This window comes from Rhinichthys klamathensis, unplaced genomic scaffold (assembly GCF_029890125.1).
Source record: "Rhinichthys klamathensis goyatoka isolate OS25496 unplaced genomic scaffold, OSU_Roscu_1.1 h1tg000487l_1, whole genome shotgun sequence".
NCBI lineage: Eukaryota > Metazoa > Chordata > Actinopteri > Cypriniformes > Leuciscidae > Rhinichthys > Rhinichthys klamathensis.
The window spans coordinates 1,993,169-2,015,881 of NW_026606974.1; the positions used below are offsets into that span (position 1 = coordinate 1,993,169).

The following is a 22,713-nucleotide window of genomic DNA, read 5'->3' on the forward strand; positions in this document are numbered from 1 at the left end:
CTTCTCAACAGCTGGACATATAGTGAATAAAAAAAACGCTCTGCTCTGGACCGTGAAAATGTTGGTCAACTTGTTTTCCTTTCCAATAATTTGTAAACACTGCAGATCACTGATTGGTCTGAGAGAATCGTCACTACCAGCGTCATTGGATTTGCGAAACAAGACACCAAACCCGCTAGCAGCAACAGCCACCGCAGTATCATTTGTTCACACAACTTTTTTAAACGACTTGCTTTAAACGACCGTCACACGAAGAAATGGCTGAATCGTGGTCAGTAGACGAGGTGCAGACGTTCCTTTTGTGGTAACCGAGGAGTGGATGATGTCACGCAATAGGTGGCGCAACTATAACGATCAGTCTATCATCTTACCCACTTTAAAGCGGTACTAACTGCAGTGGCTGGAAAAGCAAACCAAGCCGAGTCTTCCCACGCAGTGGAAAAGCGAAGCGAGTTGAGCCGTACCGAGCCATACCATGCAGTGTAAAAACTCCATAAGATTTGCCTAGCACATAAACAGGTTTTCATAAACCTGTATTTAGGTCTATTAAGGACATCATCATAATTTTGCCACATATTAGGATCCTGTGATATCTTGCCATTTAAGATAAAGAGACTTATAATGAAAAATTATTATATAAATATTTTTCATAATATTTATTTTTATGAGGCATTCCACCGTATCCGACACCTGTAGTAGGAAAAACCCATCAAGGCTAGGTATTACATTTATATTCACCTCTCTTTATTGAGATTCTACTCAAGCATTTCAAGTGTGTCTGTCTCTGTTGGAGACTGAAGGAGATCATGCTGGTTGAGCTCAAGCAGAATACTTAGAGAAACAGCAGAAGACATTTTCTTAAATGAATTCCCATAGCCTATAAAATAGAGTTAGGAAATTGCTGTAAAATGACACTACAGGGGATCAGCAAGCATGAACGGTCAAGGCACTGGAAAAGATTCATTTTTCGTAGAGGAATGGCAGAATATTTAGGCATTGACTTAATGTGTTGCTTCAGGGACGGCAGGAAATGTTGTGTTGATGCATTCAAAGCCGAAGCAAAATCTATATGGCACAAAACAAGTGTCATTATCAGACGATGTGTTAACACATATACTCCTCATGGATTTCTTAGCATCCGTGTGCCCAGTTTGTGTTTGTGCATGTGTCTGCATCCATGAATGTTTGTGAAAAAACAATAAAATCAGCGTCACTGAAAAGGCCCTTTTGTTAAGTGAGTCCAGCCATAGGTAATCAGGTTTATGGTTTCCTAGCAACAATGCCCTTTCAAATCTCCTCCAGAACAAACTTGACCGAGCTTTGTTGTCCACCTTGAATTGAACTAATTCACATAGACCACTGTAGGATTTCATTTTAATTGTTTAATTGTCTCATTTGTTTCATACAACCTGAAATAATCTGTGTTTGAAACGTAACAATGTATTTTGAAGTACATGTGTGTGTTGCTCATTTCTTGCAACATCTTTTTTGTATGTTCCCATCAGGGTAAGATGGTGAAAGGCATGGGAGGGGCAATGGATCTAGTGGCCAGTGCTGGAACTAAAGTGGTTGTTACAATGGAGCACTCTGCTAAGGTAGGTGTAATCATGAGTTATGCTGGCTTTCTATATTACATTTGAATTTGTTTGCAGTTTGTAAATAATAGTGTAATTTGCATTTCAGACACAATGAGGATGCCTATTTGTGCTCTGCTAATGAAATTAGTTAGCCTGGTTAAAACCAGACCATTCTCAGTTGTAACTGAGTTATGGTCTGGCAAAGCGTCATAGACAAATCATTTCCAGAGGGGCGTCACCAACGGAGTGATGCGCGGTTGGCGGTTACAGCCGCGGACTCCGCGGATAAACCGCGGATCGGGCGGATGACGGGACGGAAAAAAATATTTTAATTAAATTCGGGCGGGTGGCGGGCGGCGGGCGGTTGAACCAATCAAATGAAAAAATATACATTGTTAAATATTGTAATCTGACTATATACCTACATCCAAAAAAAAAAAAAATCGAGCACACTTTGAAATAGTCAAATTTTCATCAGCTAGTCGAGTCTATGCAGAGACTGCTTGTTGTTATCAGAGATGGCAGCGCCGGCGAAGGAGGTAGCTACGTGACAAACTCAAAAAAGGAGAATTAAAAACAAAGAAATATGGAAGGTTGCCTGGAATAAGTTGTGCGCTCTCTTGATATGCGCCCGTTCGATATTGTTTCTGGTAAAGGATTCCACGAAGTGGCCCAGACGTTGATTAACATTGGAGCCAAGTTCGGTGCTGTTGACGCTGGACGAGCCTGTTCTGAAGACTCCCGTTAATTTTGAATGCACGGGAAGAGAGCGGAGAGCGCGTCTTTTTCAGGCACAGTGCAATTCATTTTATACCATCAACAGGCCTAACAATCATATAATAAACCATAGAGCCTTGATATTAAAGAAACGCCGAAGTCACTCCTAGGCTTTTTCGTTGGTGCGCCATCAGCTATGCCTACAAAAGACAGATGAAATCTAATATTAATAATTGATCCATGTCGGTAATATTTTATAATGAAAAATAGCCTACACAATCAAGATAGACTATTTACTTTTTAGCCTATTTATTAAATCCAGGAAATTGGTTAATGAAACATGGATTAAAATGAAGATACAATTAATACAAAACGAAATTCGCTTTAAAGAAAGGCTTTGTGCTTTTTTGAGGCCTCTGTGAAAGTTTGAAAGTCTTTTAGTGCCGCTTTCTGAGTGTTCGTGTCCGTAATGGAGAACTGTCACGTAACATTGTTGGCGCCCCATACAATAGCAGCATGTTGAAATTATGTGCCAAAATACGTTTTCTATTAGGCTACTATGAAAATAATGTACAGTAGCCTATCAGATAAGGTCAGGTTTGCCGAAGTGCGTTTAATTTAGGCTATTTATTTATTTTTGTCCCCGCGCCGATCGGAGACGGAGTTCACTGCTGATATTCTGAGAGCTTTCTAGTCTCGCGGCTGTCATCAGCAGCGCCTTGTATTGCCCAATCAGCGGATGGCGGGCGGGTGCGGTTTTGAAAATTGGTCAAAAACGTTGGTGCGGATGGATGGCGGACAGATGATGAGTTTTGTGATGCGGTTGCGGATGAAATAATAGCCCATCCGCGCATCTCTAGCGGATAGACCTAAAACCAATCAGAGCGATGAAGGAGATGACGTATGCAGAGCGGCGGAGACACATCTCGTGTTGTTCTTTGCTCGGTTTTTAACAAAAAGGAAACGTTCAAATCGCTTAAAACAGACGCGATAGCTGATTCGAACGAGTGATGTTCGACGGATGCGGCATCCATCTTTGTAATGTAGGCTACAAAATCTGCTTCAAATCCCAGCGCTGTCGTCATCGTGTAAAGCCCGCCCCAACGTTTCTGATTGGTGCCTCGATTTCGACGGATTGGAAATGGGCTTGAATGAGCTCTTTGCCAGACTAACTTTCAGAGCAAATCTAAATTTGCCGGAAGTTGTCTGGGTTTTCCCAGGCTAGAAATTAGTTCCAAAAGAAGCCAAATTATCAAGCTTTGCATGTCACAGAGCAACTGAAAGGCGTTCTGGAATGTTTCTAATTAAGACAAGCGGAACAACAAACAATAAAGTGTTCTGGTGCTGTTATAAGCAGGGGTTCAATTTGGCGGGAATGATCCAGAATGACATTCCGGGACCTTGGAATGAAATTTATTTTCTTTTTTTTAATTCAAATTTGATGCAGTACACACATTCCATTTCCAGTGACTTAGTGATGACTTCAAAAAGAACCTTCATTACAAAAATTCATTACATATTTATGCTTTCCTCGTAGCTGTAGCAAATTGAAAAAGTATAATACTGCTAAAAGTATGCCGTTTCCAATAAAGTGTGCCGTTTCCACTTTCCTTCAAATGTTTTTTTTTGTCTTTTTGAAAGAAATTATTCAGCAAAGACGCATTCAATTGATCAGAAGACAGTAAAGACTTTTAGATTGTTGAAATGCAAACAGCGGATCAAAAATGCTTTCTATTCATCAAAGCATCCTAAAAAAGTGTATCACCGTCTCCACAAAATTATTGAGCTGCACAACTGGTTTAACACTGATAAAAAATGTTTCTTGAGCAACAAAACAGCATATTAGAATGATTTCTGAAGGATCATGTAACACTGAATACTGGAGTAATGATGCTGCAAATTCAGCTTTGCATCACAGGAGTAAAATTACATTTTAGAATATATTAAAATGGAAAACAGTCATTTTTAATTGTAATAATACTTCACAATATTACTGTTTTTACTGTATTTTTGATCAAATAAATGCAGCTTTGGTGAGCATAAGAGATTTCTTTCAAAAAACATTTAAAAAAATCTTACTGACCCCAAACTTTTAAATGGCAGTGTGTGTTAGAAATTTTGCTTGCTATATTCAAAGTTATAGACTGTATGCGGTCTAACCCGTTTAGAACTTTAGAAGACTTGTTTAGAATTCTAGTTTAGAACCCGGTATCCTTTGTGTCGAAGTAAGAATCATACCACTGGACCGACATCATATAGGCATTAGTCATATTTGTATATTTATCCATGTCATGTAATACCTTTCTAGGTCACCATTACCATTAAATTGGAACTCTTTCCCCACCTCGGAAATCCCAATTTAAACCTTAGTTTTTAAAAAATGTCAGCACTTTAGGAAACACTGTTTAGAAAGGTTAAATAAGTGATGTCTCTTTCCCATTTTACTTAAAAATAAATCACTTCTAGTCAATGACTTAATAACCACATACAAACTGGATTTTATGCTTCTAAATGAAACTTGGCTAGAAGACAGCTGCAGTGCAACAGTCCTCAATGAAACATCCCCTCCTAACTTTACTTTTATGAGTGTCTGCAGAGCGGGTAGGAGAGGTGGAGGAGTAGCTGCTCTTTTTAAAGATGTCTATATAGATATCTGGAGATTTTAACATTCACATAGATAATGATACAAATATGGCAAAAGAAATCAAAACTGTTTTAAAAACTTTTGATCTGATTCAGCATGTACATGGACCCACACACAATCGTGGACACACTCTAGATTTACTTATCAGTAAGGGTTTAAACATCTCATCGATTGTTATTAAGGATGTAGCACTGTCTGATCATTTTTGTATTTTCTTTCATATATTGATCTCTCCTGCCATTGAAACTAGATCTGTGTCTGTCAAGAAGAGATGCTTAAAGGAGAACACTAGTGTGCTATTTATGAAGGCCATATCTTTAAAACCAAGCATATCTGCTGACTCTGTTGATTTTCTCCTTGATTCTTTTAACTCAAAGGTTAAAGGTGTAATAGATTATATTGCTCCTGTGAAAGTCAGGAAGAGTGGTAGACAAAAAGCACCTTGGAGAAACTCAACAGCTGTGCAAAATATGAAAAGAACATGCAGAAAAACAGAGCGCATGTGGCGGAAGACAAAACTTGTAGTCCATTATAACATCTACAAAGACAGCATCCATGCTTTTAATATTGAACTAGGCAAAGCTAGACAGACTTTCTTCTCAAATATTATAAACAGCAACTTAAACAACACACGCACTCTTTTTGCTACTGTAGAGAGACTGACAAACCCCCCAAGCCAGATTCCCAGTGAAATGCTCTCAGACGGCAAGTGCAGTGAGTTTGCTTCTTTCTTCTCTGAGAAAATTAAGAATATCAGAAAGGTGATCAGCACATCATTGAGCCGCACTGGGGTCAGACAGATCAGACCACAACCTGAGAAAGTAGTTACTATGTCTGTTTTCGAAGAAATTGATGGCAAACTTTTGGAAGAAACCATACAGCACCTTAAAACATCAACCTGCGCCCTTGACGCACTTCCCACATCTTTCTTCAAAAGTGTGTTAAACAGCTTAGAAGCAGATCTCCTAAAAGTGGTTAATGCCTCACTTCTTTCTGGTAGTTTTCCAAACTCCCTGAAAACTGCAGTTGTCAAGCCCCTCCTGAAAAAGAGCAATCTGGATAAGACTATATTAAGCAACTATAGACCGATCTCAAATCTTCCTTTTATAGGCAAGATCATTGAAAAAGTTGTCTTCAATCAGCTGAACAAATTCTTAATCTCGAATGTATACTTTGACAATTTTCAATCTGGTTTCCGATCGCATCACAGCACAGAGACAGCGCTCATAAAGATAATAAACGATATTCGCTTAAATACTGATACAGGGAAATTATCAGTGCTGGTACTACTCGACCTCAGTGCTGCATTTGACACTGTCGATCACGACATACTACTTGACAGGCTGGAAAACTGGGTTGGGGTTTCTGGGATAGTCCTAAAATGGTTCAGGTCATACTTAGAAGGGAGAGGTTATTATGTGAGTATAGGAGACCATAAGTCTGAGTGGACACCCATGACATGCGGAGTCCCTCAAGGCTCAATTCTTGCGCCACTCCTGTTCAACCTGTATATGCTCCCAATGAGCCACATAATGAGAAAGAACCGAATCTCTTACCACAGCTATGCAGACGACACACAGCTCTACTTATCCCTATCGCCTAACGATTACAGCCCCATTGACTCCCTGTGCCAATGCATTGATGAAGTAAACAGTTGGATGTGCCAAAACTTTCTTCAGTTAAACAAAGACAAAACTGAAGTCATTGCGTTTGGAAACAAAGATGAAGTTCTCAAGGTGAATGCATACCTTGACGCTAGGGGTCTAACAACTAAAAATCAAGTCAGGAATCTTGGTGTGTCTCTAGAGTCAGATCTTAGTTTCAGTAGTCATGTCAAAGCAATAACTAAATCAGCATACTATCATCTGAAAAATATTGCAAGAATTAGATGCTTTGTTTCCAATCAAGACTTAGAGAAACTTGTGCATGCTTTCATCACCAGCAGGGTGGATTATTGTAATGGACTCCTCACTGGCCTTCCTAAAAAGACCATAAGACAGTTGCAGCTCATACAGAACGCTGCTGCCAGGATTCTGAGCAGAACCAGAAAATATGAACACATCACACCAGTCCTCAGGTCTCTACACTGGCTCCTAGTTACATTTAGGATTGACTTTAAAGTATTATTACTGGTATATAAATCTTTTAATGGGCTAGGACCTCAATATATTGCAGATATGCTCACTGAATATAAACCTAACAGATCACTCAGATCATTAGGATCACATCAGCTAGAAATACCAAGGGTTCACTCTAAGCAAGGAGAGTCTGCTTTTAGCTATTATGCCAGCCGTAGCTGGAACCAGCTTCCAGAAGAGATCAGATGTGCTCCTACAGTAGTCACATTCAAATCCAGACTCAAAACACATCTGTTTAGCTATGCATTTACTGAATGAGCACTGTGCCAATGTTCGTCCGACTGTTTTTACTGTACTTTATTTTTTTATTCTAAACTGTTTTAATTATTCTTATTTGTTTTGATTATTTTAATTTCTTCTATGTAAAGCACTTTGAATTACCATTGTGTATGAAATGTGCTATATAAATAAACTTGCCTTGCCTTGCCTTGCCTTGAGAGGATGGCAAATCAGCTCTTGAAGATTAAAGGTATAAGACCAAAATATGTTGCATTGAACATCATTTTACAAAGATACATTGTGGTATTTGTTGTAATTCCTATAAGTAGTTTGTTTTAAATGTATAAGGAATTGATGATTGCATCAATCAGTTTTAATGAACAGATTCTTATTGAGTCACATTGCATGGCACGTATTTCCTGTGAGAAGGGCATCATTATTTCCCGTGAGAGACAGAATCTCTTTTCCCTAAGCAGACAGTTGGAGAGGCGTCATTATTCTGAGAAGCTTTCTGCTGTGCAGACAGTGTCAATGGTATATGCCTCGTATGTTTGCAACCTGATAGTTATCCAAAAATGAATATTCTATCATTATTTACTCACAAAATATAATTTTTGCCATACAGTTTATGTTTACCAGGGGCTCCAAACAGCACAAAAAAACAACAACAACAACAAAAACAGACAAACTAGGGACGCACAACACATTTAGCCTGATTTAGAGACTTAAGATATTTGCATTCTCATTTCCTCTGTTTTTACGTTTAGATTAAGTCTCACTTAAAGTTCATCTTTAAACAATGTTTTACACAATACACCATAATCTTTAGCAAATTTAAAAAATGAATATCCATTTTTCATACTGCATATAATTCATAATGTTATAATGCCTAAATTCACCTTTAGCATTTAAAATAATTGATTTGATTTTTTAGTGTCTATATACATCAAGTGCAAATAAATAGCCCTTCTTGTTGGCAAAGGGTGTATACACTAACTCCGCCCACCATTGTCTAATTGAGCCAGAGAAAATTAGAAAAGAAATCCGGTGGTTGGCGCTAGTCACGACTGACCGAAGTTCGAATCTGCCCTTTTCCATCGCATATCAGTTCGAAGAGACTTTGTTAAAAAAACAAAGAAAATATTCGAAAAATGGGAATAAAGTAGAGGTCTTCTCGGGTCCTAAAAACTGTACCCGACCCGAATCGACCCGAATCACTACTTACCCGAACCCGACGTGCATAAATTATTTTTTTTAAAGAAAAACCCGACCCGAGACAGACCCGATAAAATTAGACCCGAGTCCGACCCAACCTGACGCCATTTCCTTTAGAACCCGACTGGACCCGAACGTAAACGTCATTTACATTGTGCACACTGCACAGCCTACAGCCCTGCGTTTGCTGCGCAAGTGTAAGCGTGCTGAAGTGCTAAAATGTCAATCACACATCACTGTAACCCATTACGTCCTATAAAATTTGGCATAATGTTATTTACCGGACCATGCGATGATTAAAACCACCATTCGTTTTCCCTGACATTTTTCACAATTTTTGTTATCGCCTCCATGCTTTTCTGACAGTGTCGCGTATTTTTTAAATTGATTGACAGGCCTGGCTTAACGATAATTCAAATACTTGCATTTAGTCAAACATATATCCACATGATGGCGCACTAGTTCTTCTTGGCAAAGGGAGGGGTTGGTTTATGTGGAGCGAGCAACTGAGTACAACAAATTATACCCCATTTGCACGTAAAAGCGCGGATTCGCTCTCTCACTTAGAAAAAGTGAGAGAACGGTGTCATAGAGTTGTTTTAAATACTGCAATTTTCTTAAATGCCCAACATAGTTAAAAAGAATTCGGATCTTCTCGGGTCCATTTGGAAAAAGCATATTTATTTTAAATTACCCGAGACCCGAGGCCACTAATAGCGAACCCGACCCGTGTCCGAGACACTCGTCGGAGTTTTGGACCCGAACCCCGCTCGGGTCTCGGGTCGGACCTCGGGTTTTCGGATCCAAGTGGACCCGTGAAGACCTCTAGAATAAAGTGCCTAACGGGTATATAATAGTGGGAATAAAGTGTTTAACTGGTAGGGTAATGGTTAGGGGAGATGAGAGGAAGAGGAAGAGGGACAGGGACAAGTAATGTCCCAATAATTAATCCATTTATGATTTTAATAAATATGATCATTTTCATTGAATATGCTGTTATTATTGCACAGGTACAAATGGTATCTGCCACTGTTTGCACTAAGTAGAAATAAGTAACATCTAAAAAAAATCATTTTGAATGTATTTAGACAAAATGGTATAGAATTTTAATATTGGTATTTTCTAAATTTTTGGCCATGACATGAAAATAATTATAGGTTTAAAGGTGTCAACCACAGTATTAATAGTGGTGCATCCCTACAAGAAAGCATCATGAAAGTATCATAAAATTGGCTGACACATTGTCACCAGACGCGAGCGGTGCGATGCGACAAAAGCAAATGGAGCCCATTATAATCTGCGATCCTGTCTACACTGGATGCCACCAATTCTTGACAGTAAACTGATTCCCCGTTATATTTCAGACGTACTTAAAGTGCTTGCGCTACTTCTGACACGAAGAACAAATGGATTTGCAATGGTCGCTTTTTCGCGTCTAGTGTAGACAGCCTCTAGCTGTTGTAGCGTGGCAACTGTGGTGTCCGGTGTAGACATGGTGTCATGCTTTATATTTCACATTTTTCGAAGCCTTTCAATAGCTTTGTATGGCTTTAGAAGATTTGTAATATACTGCATGAGTCACATGGACTACATTTTCTGCTGCTTTTATGGTGCCTTTTTGTAGCTTGACAGCCTTATGAACTGTGATTGAATGGAATGAGCTCTGTAAAGACTCTTCAAAAACCTTTGACAGCATGCGGTTTGGAACGACGTGAGGGTGCTCTTTACTATTCCGTTAAACAGTTCTTTAGATACAGCTTTAGTAGTATATGCAGTGCATTTGCCGTTTTTCAATTCAACTCACATGCTGTAAAGAAGCTGCCTCAAATGAAATCTTCATGCTGTCTGTTTTAATTAAATTAGTGGTATGCACTAAAAAAAAAAAAAAAAAAAATATATATATATATATAGATTTGGATGCTTTGCTATGTCCATCATCAAAAACACCCTATTGAACATAAATGCTCATGTTGCTCAATGATCTGTCAGAGTTCAGTGTTCCCATCTGTGAAATGTGCTTCAATTTGTTCAAGGGTCGCGAATAGTCTCGTTTATGACAGTGGTGACATAATTCCCTTCACACCACTCAGATCGCATTGGAATAGATGCATAGAAAGATATGTCTGCTGTTCACATGCTGCCCTTGCTTTGTTCATGCTGGCAGTGGCTGCCCGGTGGGAAGGCTAACAGGGCCAGCTGCCTGCCCCTGGTGGGATGAGCTCTCTGGACATGAGTAGAATTAACCACCATCAGCTATCTAATTATTATCTCCAGATCCAAAAGAACATGGAGTCGGCAGGGCCAGTGTATCCATCACGGTTGATGATGAACACAGCTAGCTTAGAGTGTTTTCTGTACCTGGGCTGAGTGGAGAATGAATTTAATTTCAGGATTCAATTGAGAATTCCTTTTCTACTTTTCATACCTAAATCTAAATTCTAAATTGACCATGGAGAATTGAAATTCAAATTTATAATCAAAATGGAATGTAGTGTAAATTAACTTGTTTATTTATTTATTTTTAGTAGAAATTAGTCAAAAGCGTATTATCTAGTGCTGGGCAAGTTAACGCGTTATTATCGCGTTAACGCATTTATTAATTAATGCCGACAATTTTTTTATCGCGCGTTAACGCAGAGTTTTTTTATTTTTATTTTGAAAGTCCGTTGCTCACTGGCTCTGAATACACATAGGCCTACAGTCAAACCATGATCACAGGAGGGGTGGGATGTTGGTCAGCCAGCAAATAACCCACCCAAACAAGCAGTGGAGAGGCTTTGGCAGGTTCTCTCAGGTGAACAGAAAGGGAGACAGCGCTCCGCGAGTGAATGACAGGCGCTCTATGGATAGTAACCATGGCAACGGCTTCTGTGCGCTACGCAACTGTAGCCTTTTTAACTTAAATTAAAATTATACATAACTTTACCTGATAGGCCTGCGTTTAGTTTAGCGGGGATGCTCTGCCATGTGATTTCCCTCCTGTTGATGTCCTGATAACTATTTAGATTCTGGAAACTCAGAAACAGCGAGCCGAGGATCAGTCTCTCTTCCAATGATTTGTGCTGCGCGTCGTGTACAAAAAAGTTAGACAATTTAACTTCGGCAACGCGCGGGCGCGTGCGTGCGTGAGGCGAGCATGACTGCAACAGTTTCACAGGAACGCACCCGCTTGTCGCTGCACCTGTGCTCGACCACTTCACCTCATTCTAGGCTGATTTATACTTCTGCGTCAGAGCTACGCCGGAGCCTCTACGCTATAGACTACGCGTTGGTTTTCATTTATAAATCTGCGTCGTTGTCCGCGTTGACGCGCAATTACACATGCAGAGGGAGAGTGTGAAACCCGGGGAGCGGTTCTAGCAATCACAGCGCTTGCGGTACGCGTAGAATTGACGTTACATTTTTGGAGAGATGCACGTCAGGGTACGCGCGCTACACAGCTACGGCGTGAGTTCGACGCAGAAGTATAAATTGGGCTTTACCTCTGTTTAATGTAATCTTAAGTGGGAAACCATGGCATGCCATGACCAAACCTAAGCTGCTATCAGAGAAGTAACGTTGGTCGACTTATATCTGTAGTGATCATGACCCTTTGACTACATAGGCTGTTTCTGCTGCTCCCTGATACAAGATACCTGTTCAGAAAAAAACACACAAGAAAACTGGACTCGTTTTAACAAGCTAGATAAAAGGTAATGCCCTGGCAGTGGCAAATAGCTTTGTTTAAATATTTGATTTGATTACATTAATGTTTAAGTTGAGATTTACAAGAAATATTTTATTGATACTGTGTAAAGGGAATACTGCTGGTATAAAAGCACCTTATTTGTTTAAAGTTTTTGCAAACCACATGTTATTGCACTTTTGTAGCAGTACATTTAAATCAAAAGTGCGCAATACACTACTTTAGAATTCATTATACAATTTTGCGCGTAACAAGAAAATCATGCGATTAATCACGATTAAATTTTTTAATCGTTGCCCAGCACTATATCATAGTATTTTTCTACTATTATATTACTAAATTACTAAAAAAGTGACATCTTATTTATCTTTATGATGACTGAATCTGGATCTATCTTGACTGAAAGGCAGTGAATTCTGGATGAAAAATGGATGTGTGGCGTGAGAGTGTGTGAAAAGTGTCAATTGCGTGAGTCTCACGGTCAATGCGTGTTGGCAGCCCTGCTTTTAGAAGGGGGATAAATCGTTGGCAGGGTTCCCCCTTCCGCCATGCTTCTTCTCCATGTGAGGATTGTTTACATTAGACTAGAGTGCGCAATGCGCCGCATGCACACAGTGCTTATACATGTGGGAATTGTTTACATCAGAGTGTGCACGTGTTTTGCGCAGCATATACGTAGTGTTTTTTAAGCGGTTGATGGAAAATAAGCTAATGCGCGTTCTAAAAATCTAAATTCGGATCTATTATTTTTCACGGTATTTTAAAGTCCCCGCGATAACAATATCGTGCATATTCATTACCGCGATTTATCGCATTACCGAATACCGGCACATGTCTACTCGCTAATAAAGTTTTGATGGATGAGGATGAATTTGCAGCACAGAGTTCACCAAACTTGAACTTTGGAATGCAGCGAAATACAAAACTTTTCGCATGAGCTTGCGTTTCCAGTCTGACGCATTCGCATGCGTTTGAATCAAGCGTGCCGCACAAGCCCTCAAAAGTGAAGCCAAAACGTCTCGATCGCCCCCCCGTGACCGGTCCTAGTATAGGTCATAAACCCCGCCTCCCCATGTTATTCAACGGGACGTGAGACCAACTAAATAATTAAATTACACTTCACATATCTTTTTTTCTAAAGATAGTTTCTGACATTTACTGTAGTTTCTATCACGTTGCTGTAATTTCAAGTGTTTGTTTTTAAAATAAGTTAGTTTTTAGTTAGTTATTTGATGCCAGGGCCGTCGCTAGTGGGGTGAAAGGTGGTGACAATTATAGGGGCCCCCGCTGCCCAGGGGGCCCCACAAAATCCAGCAGTTATACTATTCTAGGCCCCTGTTGTATGAATAATTCTAATATTTATATTAGTTGTATGCCTGAGATTTAAATGAAAACCACAAAAACGTGGAATTTGGGTAAATATTTGTCCAAATATCTGCTTCTCTTACCTCCATAAAAATGGTTTAGTCCGACCTAAAGTATTTATTAATTATTCAGTCAGAGTCAGTGACAAACATCAGATGGACCCAATAAAATTGTAAGTCCCACCCCAGCTCGTGAACAGAACCAATCAGAGTTGAGGCGGCAGCCTGAACAGTTAACGATGAACTTGGTGGAAGAGCAGGAGACTGACTGACTGAAAAATGTCGGGGAAAAGAAAACAAAAATCAGTGAACCAAAAATGCCTGGAAAAGACGGAGAGGGAGGCAAGGAGAGTGGTTGTATCCCAGTCGATCAAGACGTTCTTAAAGACCGGTTATATAATGTTATTTCGCTGGGAATTAGAAAACTTCCGTCTACAGTCTGCCGTGTACAGTCATTTTTTATTATCGGTGCGCGCCACAATCGACCGAATGATTACGTGGTCTAAATTCCTGTCTTTTTACAGTATTGTAACTAGAGTTTTAAAAAAATTACACGAGTCACGACGCATTGCATTATGCATCTGACCTGCCGGCTGATGATATTTAAAACATCGAGAAAACACGAATTCAACACACTGCACTTGGATGAATAAATGTATTCGCTTTATTTAATAATATTACCAGTTCCATATTATCTTTATTAAAAAATAAGGCAATATGGTTTTATTTTTTTAATTAGACTGCATTCTTGTCAATTTCTAAATGTTTACTTTTTGATTTATGAATTATAACAGACTGATGGGGGAAAAAAAATTATTACTTTTTAAAAATTGGTTTTATTATTATTTAACAATTTCTTGCTTTTTGTTAGTTTTTATTAGTTGTAATTTTTATATAAACATTTAACTTTTAAAATAAAGGTTTCACAACAACATCACCATCTTCTGTTATATGTGGGCCTCCATGTTCATCTATTGTACAGTATATGATATTGGTGGAGGGTGGTGGGGGCCCACATCAATATTTTTTCAGGGGGCCCCGAATCCTCTAGCTACAGCCCTGTTTGATGCTATAAAAACGGTGCTGTGACATCATGATTGACAGCTGTGATTGACAGGTTCTCTGTGCGAAGTAGTCACTGAAGTACTAACAGACTTTTTTTCATAATGTTGACTATGTGGTTAGTAGTTGTATTTACCTTATTTTAACGAGGTACTGCAATCAGCAGACATCATTGGAGAGGAACGGAGCAGACAAGGCCACTTAAGAAAAAAGCAGGGGCGTGTGCTTACGATTGATTCAGCGAGAGTGGGGGCGGGGCCTTGATTTCGCGGCTTTACTTCCTGCTCACGACTGCGCATGACTGGTCCCGAAAACGCTACTGCGCAGACTCAAGTTCCAATATGTCAGCGCCATATCGGGACACTGGCCTACTGTCTATGGACACTGGCGGCTTCAGTTCTCTCCAATGGAAAAGAGCGAAGGGGCGTCGTCCATCTTTTTTTACAGTCTATGGTTTGAATAGAAGTCAATGGAACGAAAAGTGACCGCCGCTTTACAGTGAGTCCGTTATATGGATGCACAAACAAACCTCGTACGTGCACTCTTGAAGCACTGATCGCACATTGTGTTTATGCACAAGCACATTTCAGTACATTTACGTTGTTTCCACACACATTCAGGATAATGTTTAGATTTGTCATGAGAATGTTGCTGTGTTTAGTAATTCTAAATGGATCCGTGTACTGTAGTAGGTATATGCATAATTTGGTTATTTGCTGTCCTTTTGGAAAGACACCTAAATTTACCTTGAAAATACAGTTTTGTGAGATTCACCTGGTTTACTTTGATGAATATAGCAAACGATGAAAAAATGAACGTGTTAAACAAGATAAATGGTGTATGCGTAATTTCATGATTCAATAATCGCACAAAAGGTTTTGATGACAATTAAAAAAAATGACCTACTGACACCCCTAATTTATATATTTATATTATATATTGAAAGACATTTTATTTTTGGATTTATTCTACAGTATATTTTATAGTCTTTGTTTTGTTATTTGATGTATTTCGTAGGGTGGTAAACACAAGATCATGGAGAAATGCAATCTGCCTCTGACCGGAAAACAGTGTGTGGACCGTATCATCACAGAAAAGGTGGGTTTTGATATTAAAAGATTCATAGTTTTTACCATTTTAGCATTAAGAGACTTTAATCAACAGCCCACACCAGTCTCTTCTGGTACAGAATAAATGCCATCTAGTCAGCAGCTTATCACTTCATCAATATACCGAATCAGCCTCGGATTAAACTTCAGTCACCACAGTGAAAAGCTTTGAAAATGGCTTTGCTCTTTTCTCTTAACGCATGTGCAAAGACATAAAGGGACATGACCAATTGTTATGACACTGCACATAGGCAGTAGAAAATGGAAATCTAATTATCGGACCAACCCTAATCAAATCTCCTGATCGGAGCGACATTACACATCGACATATTTTTTTCCAACACAGAGCTCTTTAATGTGAATGTTACTTAATAATATTATCAGCCCTGCCACATGGCCAAGGATCGGAGAGCTGGGAAAATCCCAGCTGGATTGTGGAGAGTAAGGATTTGTTGTCCTCTCATCTCATCAAAAAAGCCTTAGGAGATGGTCCAGGGGCTCTTGAAAGATGCAGCTGTTTATAGGCTATCTCAGCTGCTCAGAGCTGCTGGTTTTTATGGACTGCTGCTGGCACTGGTTGAGCCGGTCTCTCGTCTCACCAGTGTTATCACTGAACTGTAGAACAGCAGTCTTACCTGCCTTCCTCCCCTCCTTACCTTTTAGTCTTCTCCCTGTCCCCTACTTCCTCTTTATATGCTTTGCCAGCGTTTGCTTTTGTAACAATCACACAACGTGGTTTCCAATGAAAGGATTCTGTCAACATTTATAAAGGTTAGAGCTCTCCAGCTACACTGCCACCACCTTCTATTCAGCCTGTGTTTGTCATGCCACCCTGCTGCTTAACACAGCCCCTGTCTGTCAGCCTAACAAGCTGAGCTTCAGCTCTGGTAATAATAAGAACCGCTCGGATGTTTAACCTTCATGTTCGGCGAGACCCCAAGGCCATTGTAGTAGCTCAAGAAACATGAAGTATCTGCTTGATACTTGGTGGCTTTTTCTAATCGTATGAGGACTGATTGCAAAGAACTGATTATAATTTCAACTTGATAACGGAAGAATGTTATCAAGTTGAAATTATAATCAGTTCAGTCTTTGTAATCAGTTCTCATAAGATTAGAAAAAGCCACCAAGTATCATAATAACAAAATGTTATATTTTGTCTGTTTGGGGTCTCGGATATTACAGATTAATTTGCACTTGTTAACATTTTCTGATGGCTGTTTTATACAACAACTGTAATATAGTTGTTTATTTTAGTTATCATATAGATTAGTTATCATATTACTTATTTCGTTATCATCTTCATTTGGTAATTAACACCCTGGTGTTGGTTATTTTTTGTTGAATAACACTTTTTATGTTTTTGAAAAAATGTCTCATGTTCACCAAGGCTGTATTTGTTTGATAAAACAAATTAGATATTATTAGAATTTAAAATAACGTATCTTTTTTATATATATATTTTAAAATGTAACACATTCGTGTGATGGTAAAGCTGGCAAAGTCTGCAGTGTCACATGATCCTTCAGAAATCATTATAATATGCTGCTTTGGTGCTCAAGAAATATTTCTTATCATTATCAGTGTTGAAAACCATGTGCTGTGTGATTTTTAAATGGTTCTTTGACTAATAGAAAGTTCAAAAGAACATTTATTTGAAATATTTTAATTGAATGCATCCTTGCTGAATTAAAGTGTTAATTTCTTTCAAAAAATCTTACTGACCTCAAGATTTTGAAAGGTTATGTATATTTTTCTGCAGAAACAATATTAGTATTCTTCTGAATAAATAGTTTTCTGAATAATAGTAATAATAAATGAAAAAAAATCATGCTTTCTTTGATACAATGACCTAACAAGAAAATACAGTTTTTATTAATGATATTATTATATAAAGTATATTATTGTTCATTGTGGATGTTAATTCATATTTATTCACAATACATTGACTAATTTAAATATTAAAACAATACATAAAAAAATGTATTTGTATATGCAGAAATTAACATTAAGATAAATGCTGTAAATGCAATGTTTATTTTTAATTAATTAACATGAATGCTTAAAATAATTTTAAGGGAAAATAAGAAGTAGGGTACAACGGGCTAAAGGCAAACCTTAAGAAAAATGTGCTGTTCCCATAGTGTATGACTGCAGAAAAACATTCGTTTTTTTCACACAAAATCTGTTGCTCCATAAATGTTCAATACAAACATATGTTTAAAAATCTTATACATGTATACGAGGTGGAAAGGTGGACCTTTTACCCCACACACGGGGTAACAGGCACACAGTATTTATACAAATACTTTAGCTAAAATAATATGTTTTTAATCATGTCTAAGTTAATACTTGTTCAAAATAATCACTTTAGCAAAGTTTGCACTATTTTCTGTTTATTTTGATAAATAAAATAATTAATTTTGTTCAATAAATATACTGTCATTAAAAATATATATTTGAAAATACATTAACAATTTTTTTTAAAGTAAATATTCTGAAAGCATTGAATGAGATCCCATAATAATTTAATATAGATTTACAGTAGTAACATTAAATCATATTTTATTATATGATATGATTAATATCATATTTTGTATATATGATGGTTTCATTATTATAAATATGGTGATTATCTCTAAGGTGGACACCCAACTTAATATATGATATTTACTATCTGAAATGGAAAAGTCAGCATTATCATGCTAACAGCAGGGGCGCCTTTTACCCCAAATACCATACTTTTACATATTCTTCCGTTATTAAATTACTTTGAACATCACTGAAAATCCTCAAGAAGACATTTGTCTCAAAATATTCAATAATTTTAAGTGAATCTCGTTTGCTACTTAAATCTTCAACATTTAAAAAAGACATTACATATTAGATCAAATTAGCACAGAATACACTTTGCGCTTCATAAAAAAATAGCAATAGCACTTATTAGCATCTTAAATGCTAAGAGTTACATGCTCCTTCAGCCAAAGCAGTTAAACAGCTGAATCAGTCTGCAGCCTAAGCAAATGCTCCACTCTTCTCCACAATGGTAACCCACTGTAATTTAAATGGTTCTAATAATTCCAATGTAATTGAACATTAAACACAATTACACACTATCAAGTCTTCCCCTTTTCTCAAAAACACATAAAATAACGCTTAATTTCAACATTTATTCTCTCTTAATTCAACCATATGCAAAGCATGCTGGGAACTAACAAGCACCGCCCAGTTAATGCAACAGTAATCATTCATCAAATCCAACACAAACGGATTAAGTCAACTTAAATTTGACATATGTTTAAGCAGATTGAACACAATCAAATTAAGTTAGGACAAAATGTATAGCAATTGTGTTGCTTAAGCTCCTTTTAACTAAGCAATTTGAAAAAGCAGCAAAAATCTTTTTTTTTCAGTGAAGATTCAGATCATTCCCATGTGCATCTGGAAAAGCAGATGTTTTGGAAAGTGCTACGGCAAGTTTTTGTGCCGTTTAGAGGAAAATAAAATCAAAGGAGACTTTTACCGTGGAGCCTTTAACCCCATTGTACCCTAAATTTTAAAATTACAGTTGACCCCAAATATAAAGACTGTAAAGTCACTCTCAGAAGAACATGAGGGTTAAGCTGTCTTTTTGAACCTCCCACAAAAATATTACAAAGAAAGAGCAACTGTGTTGGAGCCAATGAATGAAACTTAACGTATGCGAATCATATGTTAGTTAAAGGACTTATTTTTATTATAAGATGCTTTTCATGTGCTTTTCATGTGTTGTCCTAGAAATGTAACTAATACAGGGCAAACATTGTTTCCTAGAATGAATATTAATCTAAACGTGGCTTTCTGGGCCAATTTGCCACTTGTCATCTCAGCAGCACGCATATCTCCAGCAATGAAAGTTTTTATAGAAACATTGCTGGCAAGCTGTGATGTGATTACGCCATCCATCTTGCCATATTTGACTGTTCAATTTGCCTTCCCCTGATTGTTGAAAAAAAATAAACAAACATGCAGCACAATATCTCTGAGGAAATAAACATTTTTTTGGACTGTCAGAGTTTACGGCTGGACACTGGCAGGTAGATTAATGCTATCGCCTGCATTGTTACACACCCAAGCAAATCCTCCAGCAATCAGAGCCTCTCATTCAGGTGGAAGAGAGGATACAGAGACAGCAGGTTCAAGGCGAAGCGACAGCAAGCGTGCTGCCCATGGCAGGTTGTGCTCCACAGGTACAGGGTGTAATGAGACTACAGGAAAATTAGATCTGGGTCACATTGAACATGCAAACATACATGATTTGGTTCAGTAATAGCCTTTAGCATGCGCAATGCATTCACTTGACATCTTGCAAGTCATTGTGACGCAGACAAATGTGTTTTTATCCCTCTACAAACAACATTGTGTATTGCATTATTAGGACAATAAAGTGTTGTTATTATATTAATGATGGCTTGATGGAGAAAAACATGCACATTATGAAAACATTTATTTCATAATGTGATTTTACCACCACTTTCAATTCTTTTACTTCAATGAAAGGTGTAATTTTTGCCAATTTTTTTAATGAAAGATCAAAAGATAAACAATGCTGATTTTACAGAGCAGAATTATTATGAATAAAGCACTATTTCATCTCAGTACAGATCTGCAGCGCATGTGATATACTGTAATAAAGACAGTGGTTGGATTGAATAATTATTTAGTTTAAATGTTTTTAATATACAGTGGGGTAGAAAAGTCTAAGACCACTAGTTAATATGTTTGTATCTTACAAACATATTAAAAAAAGTAATATACTTACTTGTATATTACATTTTTATGTTATCAGCATAACAATTTGAGTGTAAAGTTAAATTGGAAAAATGAACATGACTTTCTGAATGGTCAAGTATTTGGTATGACCCTTTTCCTTTAATGAGCAACTTTTAATGAGCAACTTTTTATAACAAGTTTTAATATTGAACTCTCTGACCATTTTCTCAAGCATGATTTGATCCGAAGAGCATCTAGAGGTTCAGTGAAAGCAAGAACATCTGACCATCTGTACGAAGGAGTTCTCAAACTGACTTATTTGAATAGTGACCAAGAAATAGTGTAAAGTTGGAAATATTTCTTATGCCTTTTTTTTTTCATCATAACTATTTCCAGGTTTAAATCCCCAGGTTTTCAATGTGTTCCCAGACAGAAACATGTTTTTATTTCATTACATCACAAAGTTATGGAAGCTTGTTTCCGCCACTGAATAAAAAAAATAATTGCGACTTTTTATCTCACAATTGCGAGATATGAAGTCAGAATTGTGAGAAATAGTCGCAAGTGCGAGATATAAAGTCGCAATTCTGAGAAATAAAGTCGCAATTGCGAGATATAAAGTCGCAATTCTGAGAAATAAAGTCGCAATTGCGAGATATAAAGTCGCAATTCTGAGAAATAAAGTCGCAATTGCGAGATATAAAGTCGCAACTATGAGAAATAAAGTTGCAATTGCGAGAAAAAAAGACAGAATTGCGACTTTTTATCTCACAATTCTGACTTTTCATCTCGCAATTCTGACTTTATAACACATACTTGCGAGTTTATATCTCGAAATTCGGACATCTTTTCTCAGAATTATGAGATATAAACTCGCAATTCCGAGTTATCAGGCCAATTCTAGGGGGGGAAAAAGACTAACTTTTTTCCCCTCAGAATAGTTTATATCTCACAATTCTGACTTTACAACACGCAAATGCGACTTTATATCAATCAATTCTGACTTTACAACACGCAATTGCGACTTTATTTCTCAGAATTGCGACTTTATATCTCGCACTTGCGACTATTTCTCACAATTCTGACTTTATATCTCCCAATTCTGACTTTATAACACGCAATTGCGATTTTATATCACGCAATTCTGACTTTATATCTCGCAATTCTGAGAAATAAAGTCAGAATTGTGAGATGTAAACTCGCAATTGTGAGAAAAAAGTCAGAATTGTGAGATAAAAAGTCGCAATTTACCTTTTTTTATTTTTCATTCTGTGGCGGAAACAAGCTTCCATACAAAGTGCCTTTTCTGTGTGTTTTTTTTCTTTTTCTTTTTTTTTCTCACTACATTGCATTTCTCTACCCTGTCTAACCACATCCTCAAGGTCAGAAGAGTTCACTTACACATGGCTTGCACATTTGATGGCACTTCTGTCATGGTCACATTGTTGTCCTTTCTTCTCCAGGCGGTATTCGATGTGGACAAGAACGAAGGTTTAACCCTGATTGAGGTTTGGGAGGGTCTGACACCAGCTGACATTAAGAAATGCACAGGGACAGACTTTGAGGTGAATGACACAACTGATGAATTACACAAACAGTTAATAAAATTGAACACTTTGCACCATACTTTATGTAGTATCCATAGCCAAAAATGACATTTAACAACAAATAAAGCCCTTTAATGCTTTAATGAATCATCATCCAGAATACAAGGTCATAACTTTGACTTCTTCTTTTCTTTTTTTTTAAACAGGTCTCTCCTAACTTGAAAGCAATGCAGCAAATTTAACACATTTAGGAAAAATGCTTAATTTAGTTCGGACAGCTGACGGAAACCAAACACTTGTTAAATCCCCAACTCAACTACTTTTAGGTCTTCAACTGAAGATTTGCTAGGAAATTTCACTGAAACGTATACAAAACAAATATTTAAAAAGGCCATCGAGCCTTCACAGTAACTTCATCTGTTCAAATAAAGTCCATGAATGTGCAATAGACTGAATGGTTGTTTTAGCAAATATCAATTTATTTAGTAAAAACAAACGTTTTGTTAGAATATTGAATACAGAATATTGTCAATAGGTATTGTGTTTAATCACACAAAACAATCCATCTGCAATTCATAATTAAAACCGTTATGCTATTAAATTCAACTTTACAGGTCTAAGGCCTTAAATGTTCTGTTCACAGTGTGTACATATTTGAACTAAGCAATAAATGTCTATTAATGA

At 37.5% G+C, this 22,713-nt stretch overlaps 1 protein-coding gene across 1 annotated transcript in view; it reads left to right on the forward strand.

Annotated features, from left to right (window-relative positions):
• Positions 1–22,713, forward strand: part of oxct1a (3-oxoacid CoA transferase 1a) — a 76,351-nt gene extending 53,638 nt beyond the window's left edge. The window contains exons 14-17 of the mRNA XM_056237531.1: positions 1,506–1,595; positions 15,639–15,719; positions 21,946–22,047; positions 22,236–22,713. Coding sequence (XP_056093506.1) covers positions 1,506–1,595; positions 15,639–15,719; positions 21,946–22,047; positions 22,236–22,271 — 309 coding nt within the window. The 3' untranslated portion in view covers positions 22,272–22,713. The remainder of the gene's footprint in view (positions 1–1,505; positions 1,596–15,638; positions 15,720–21,945; positions 22,048–22,235) is intronic.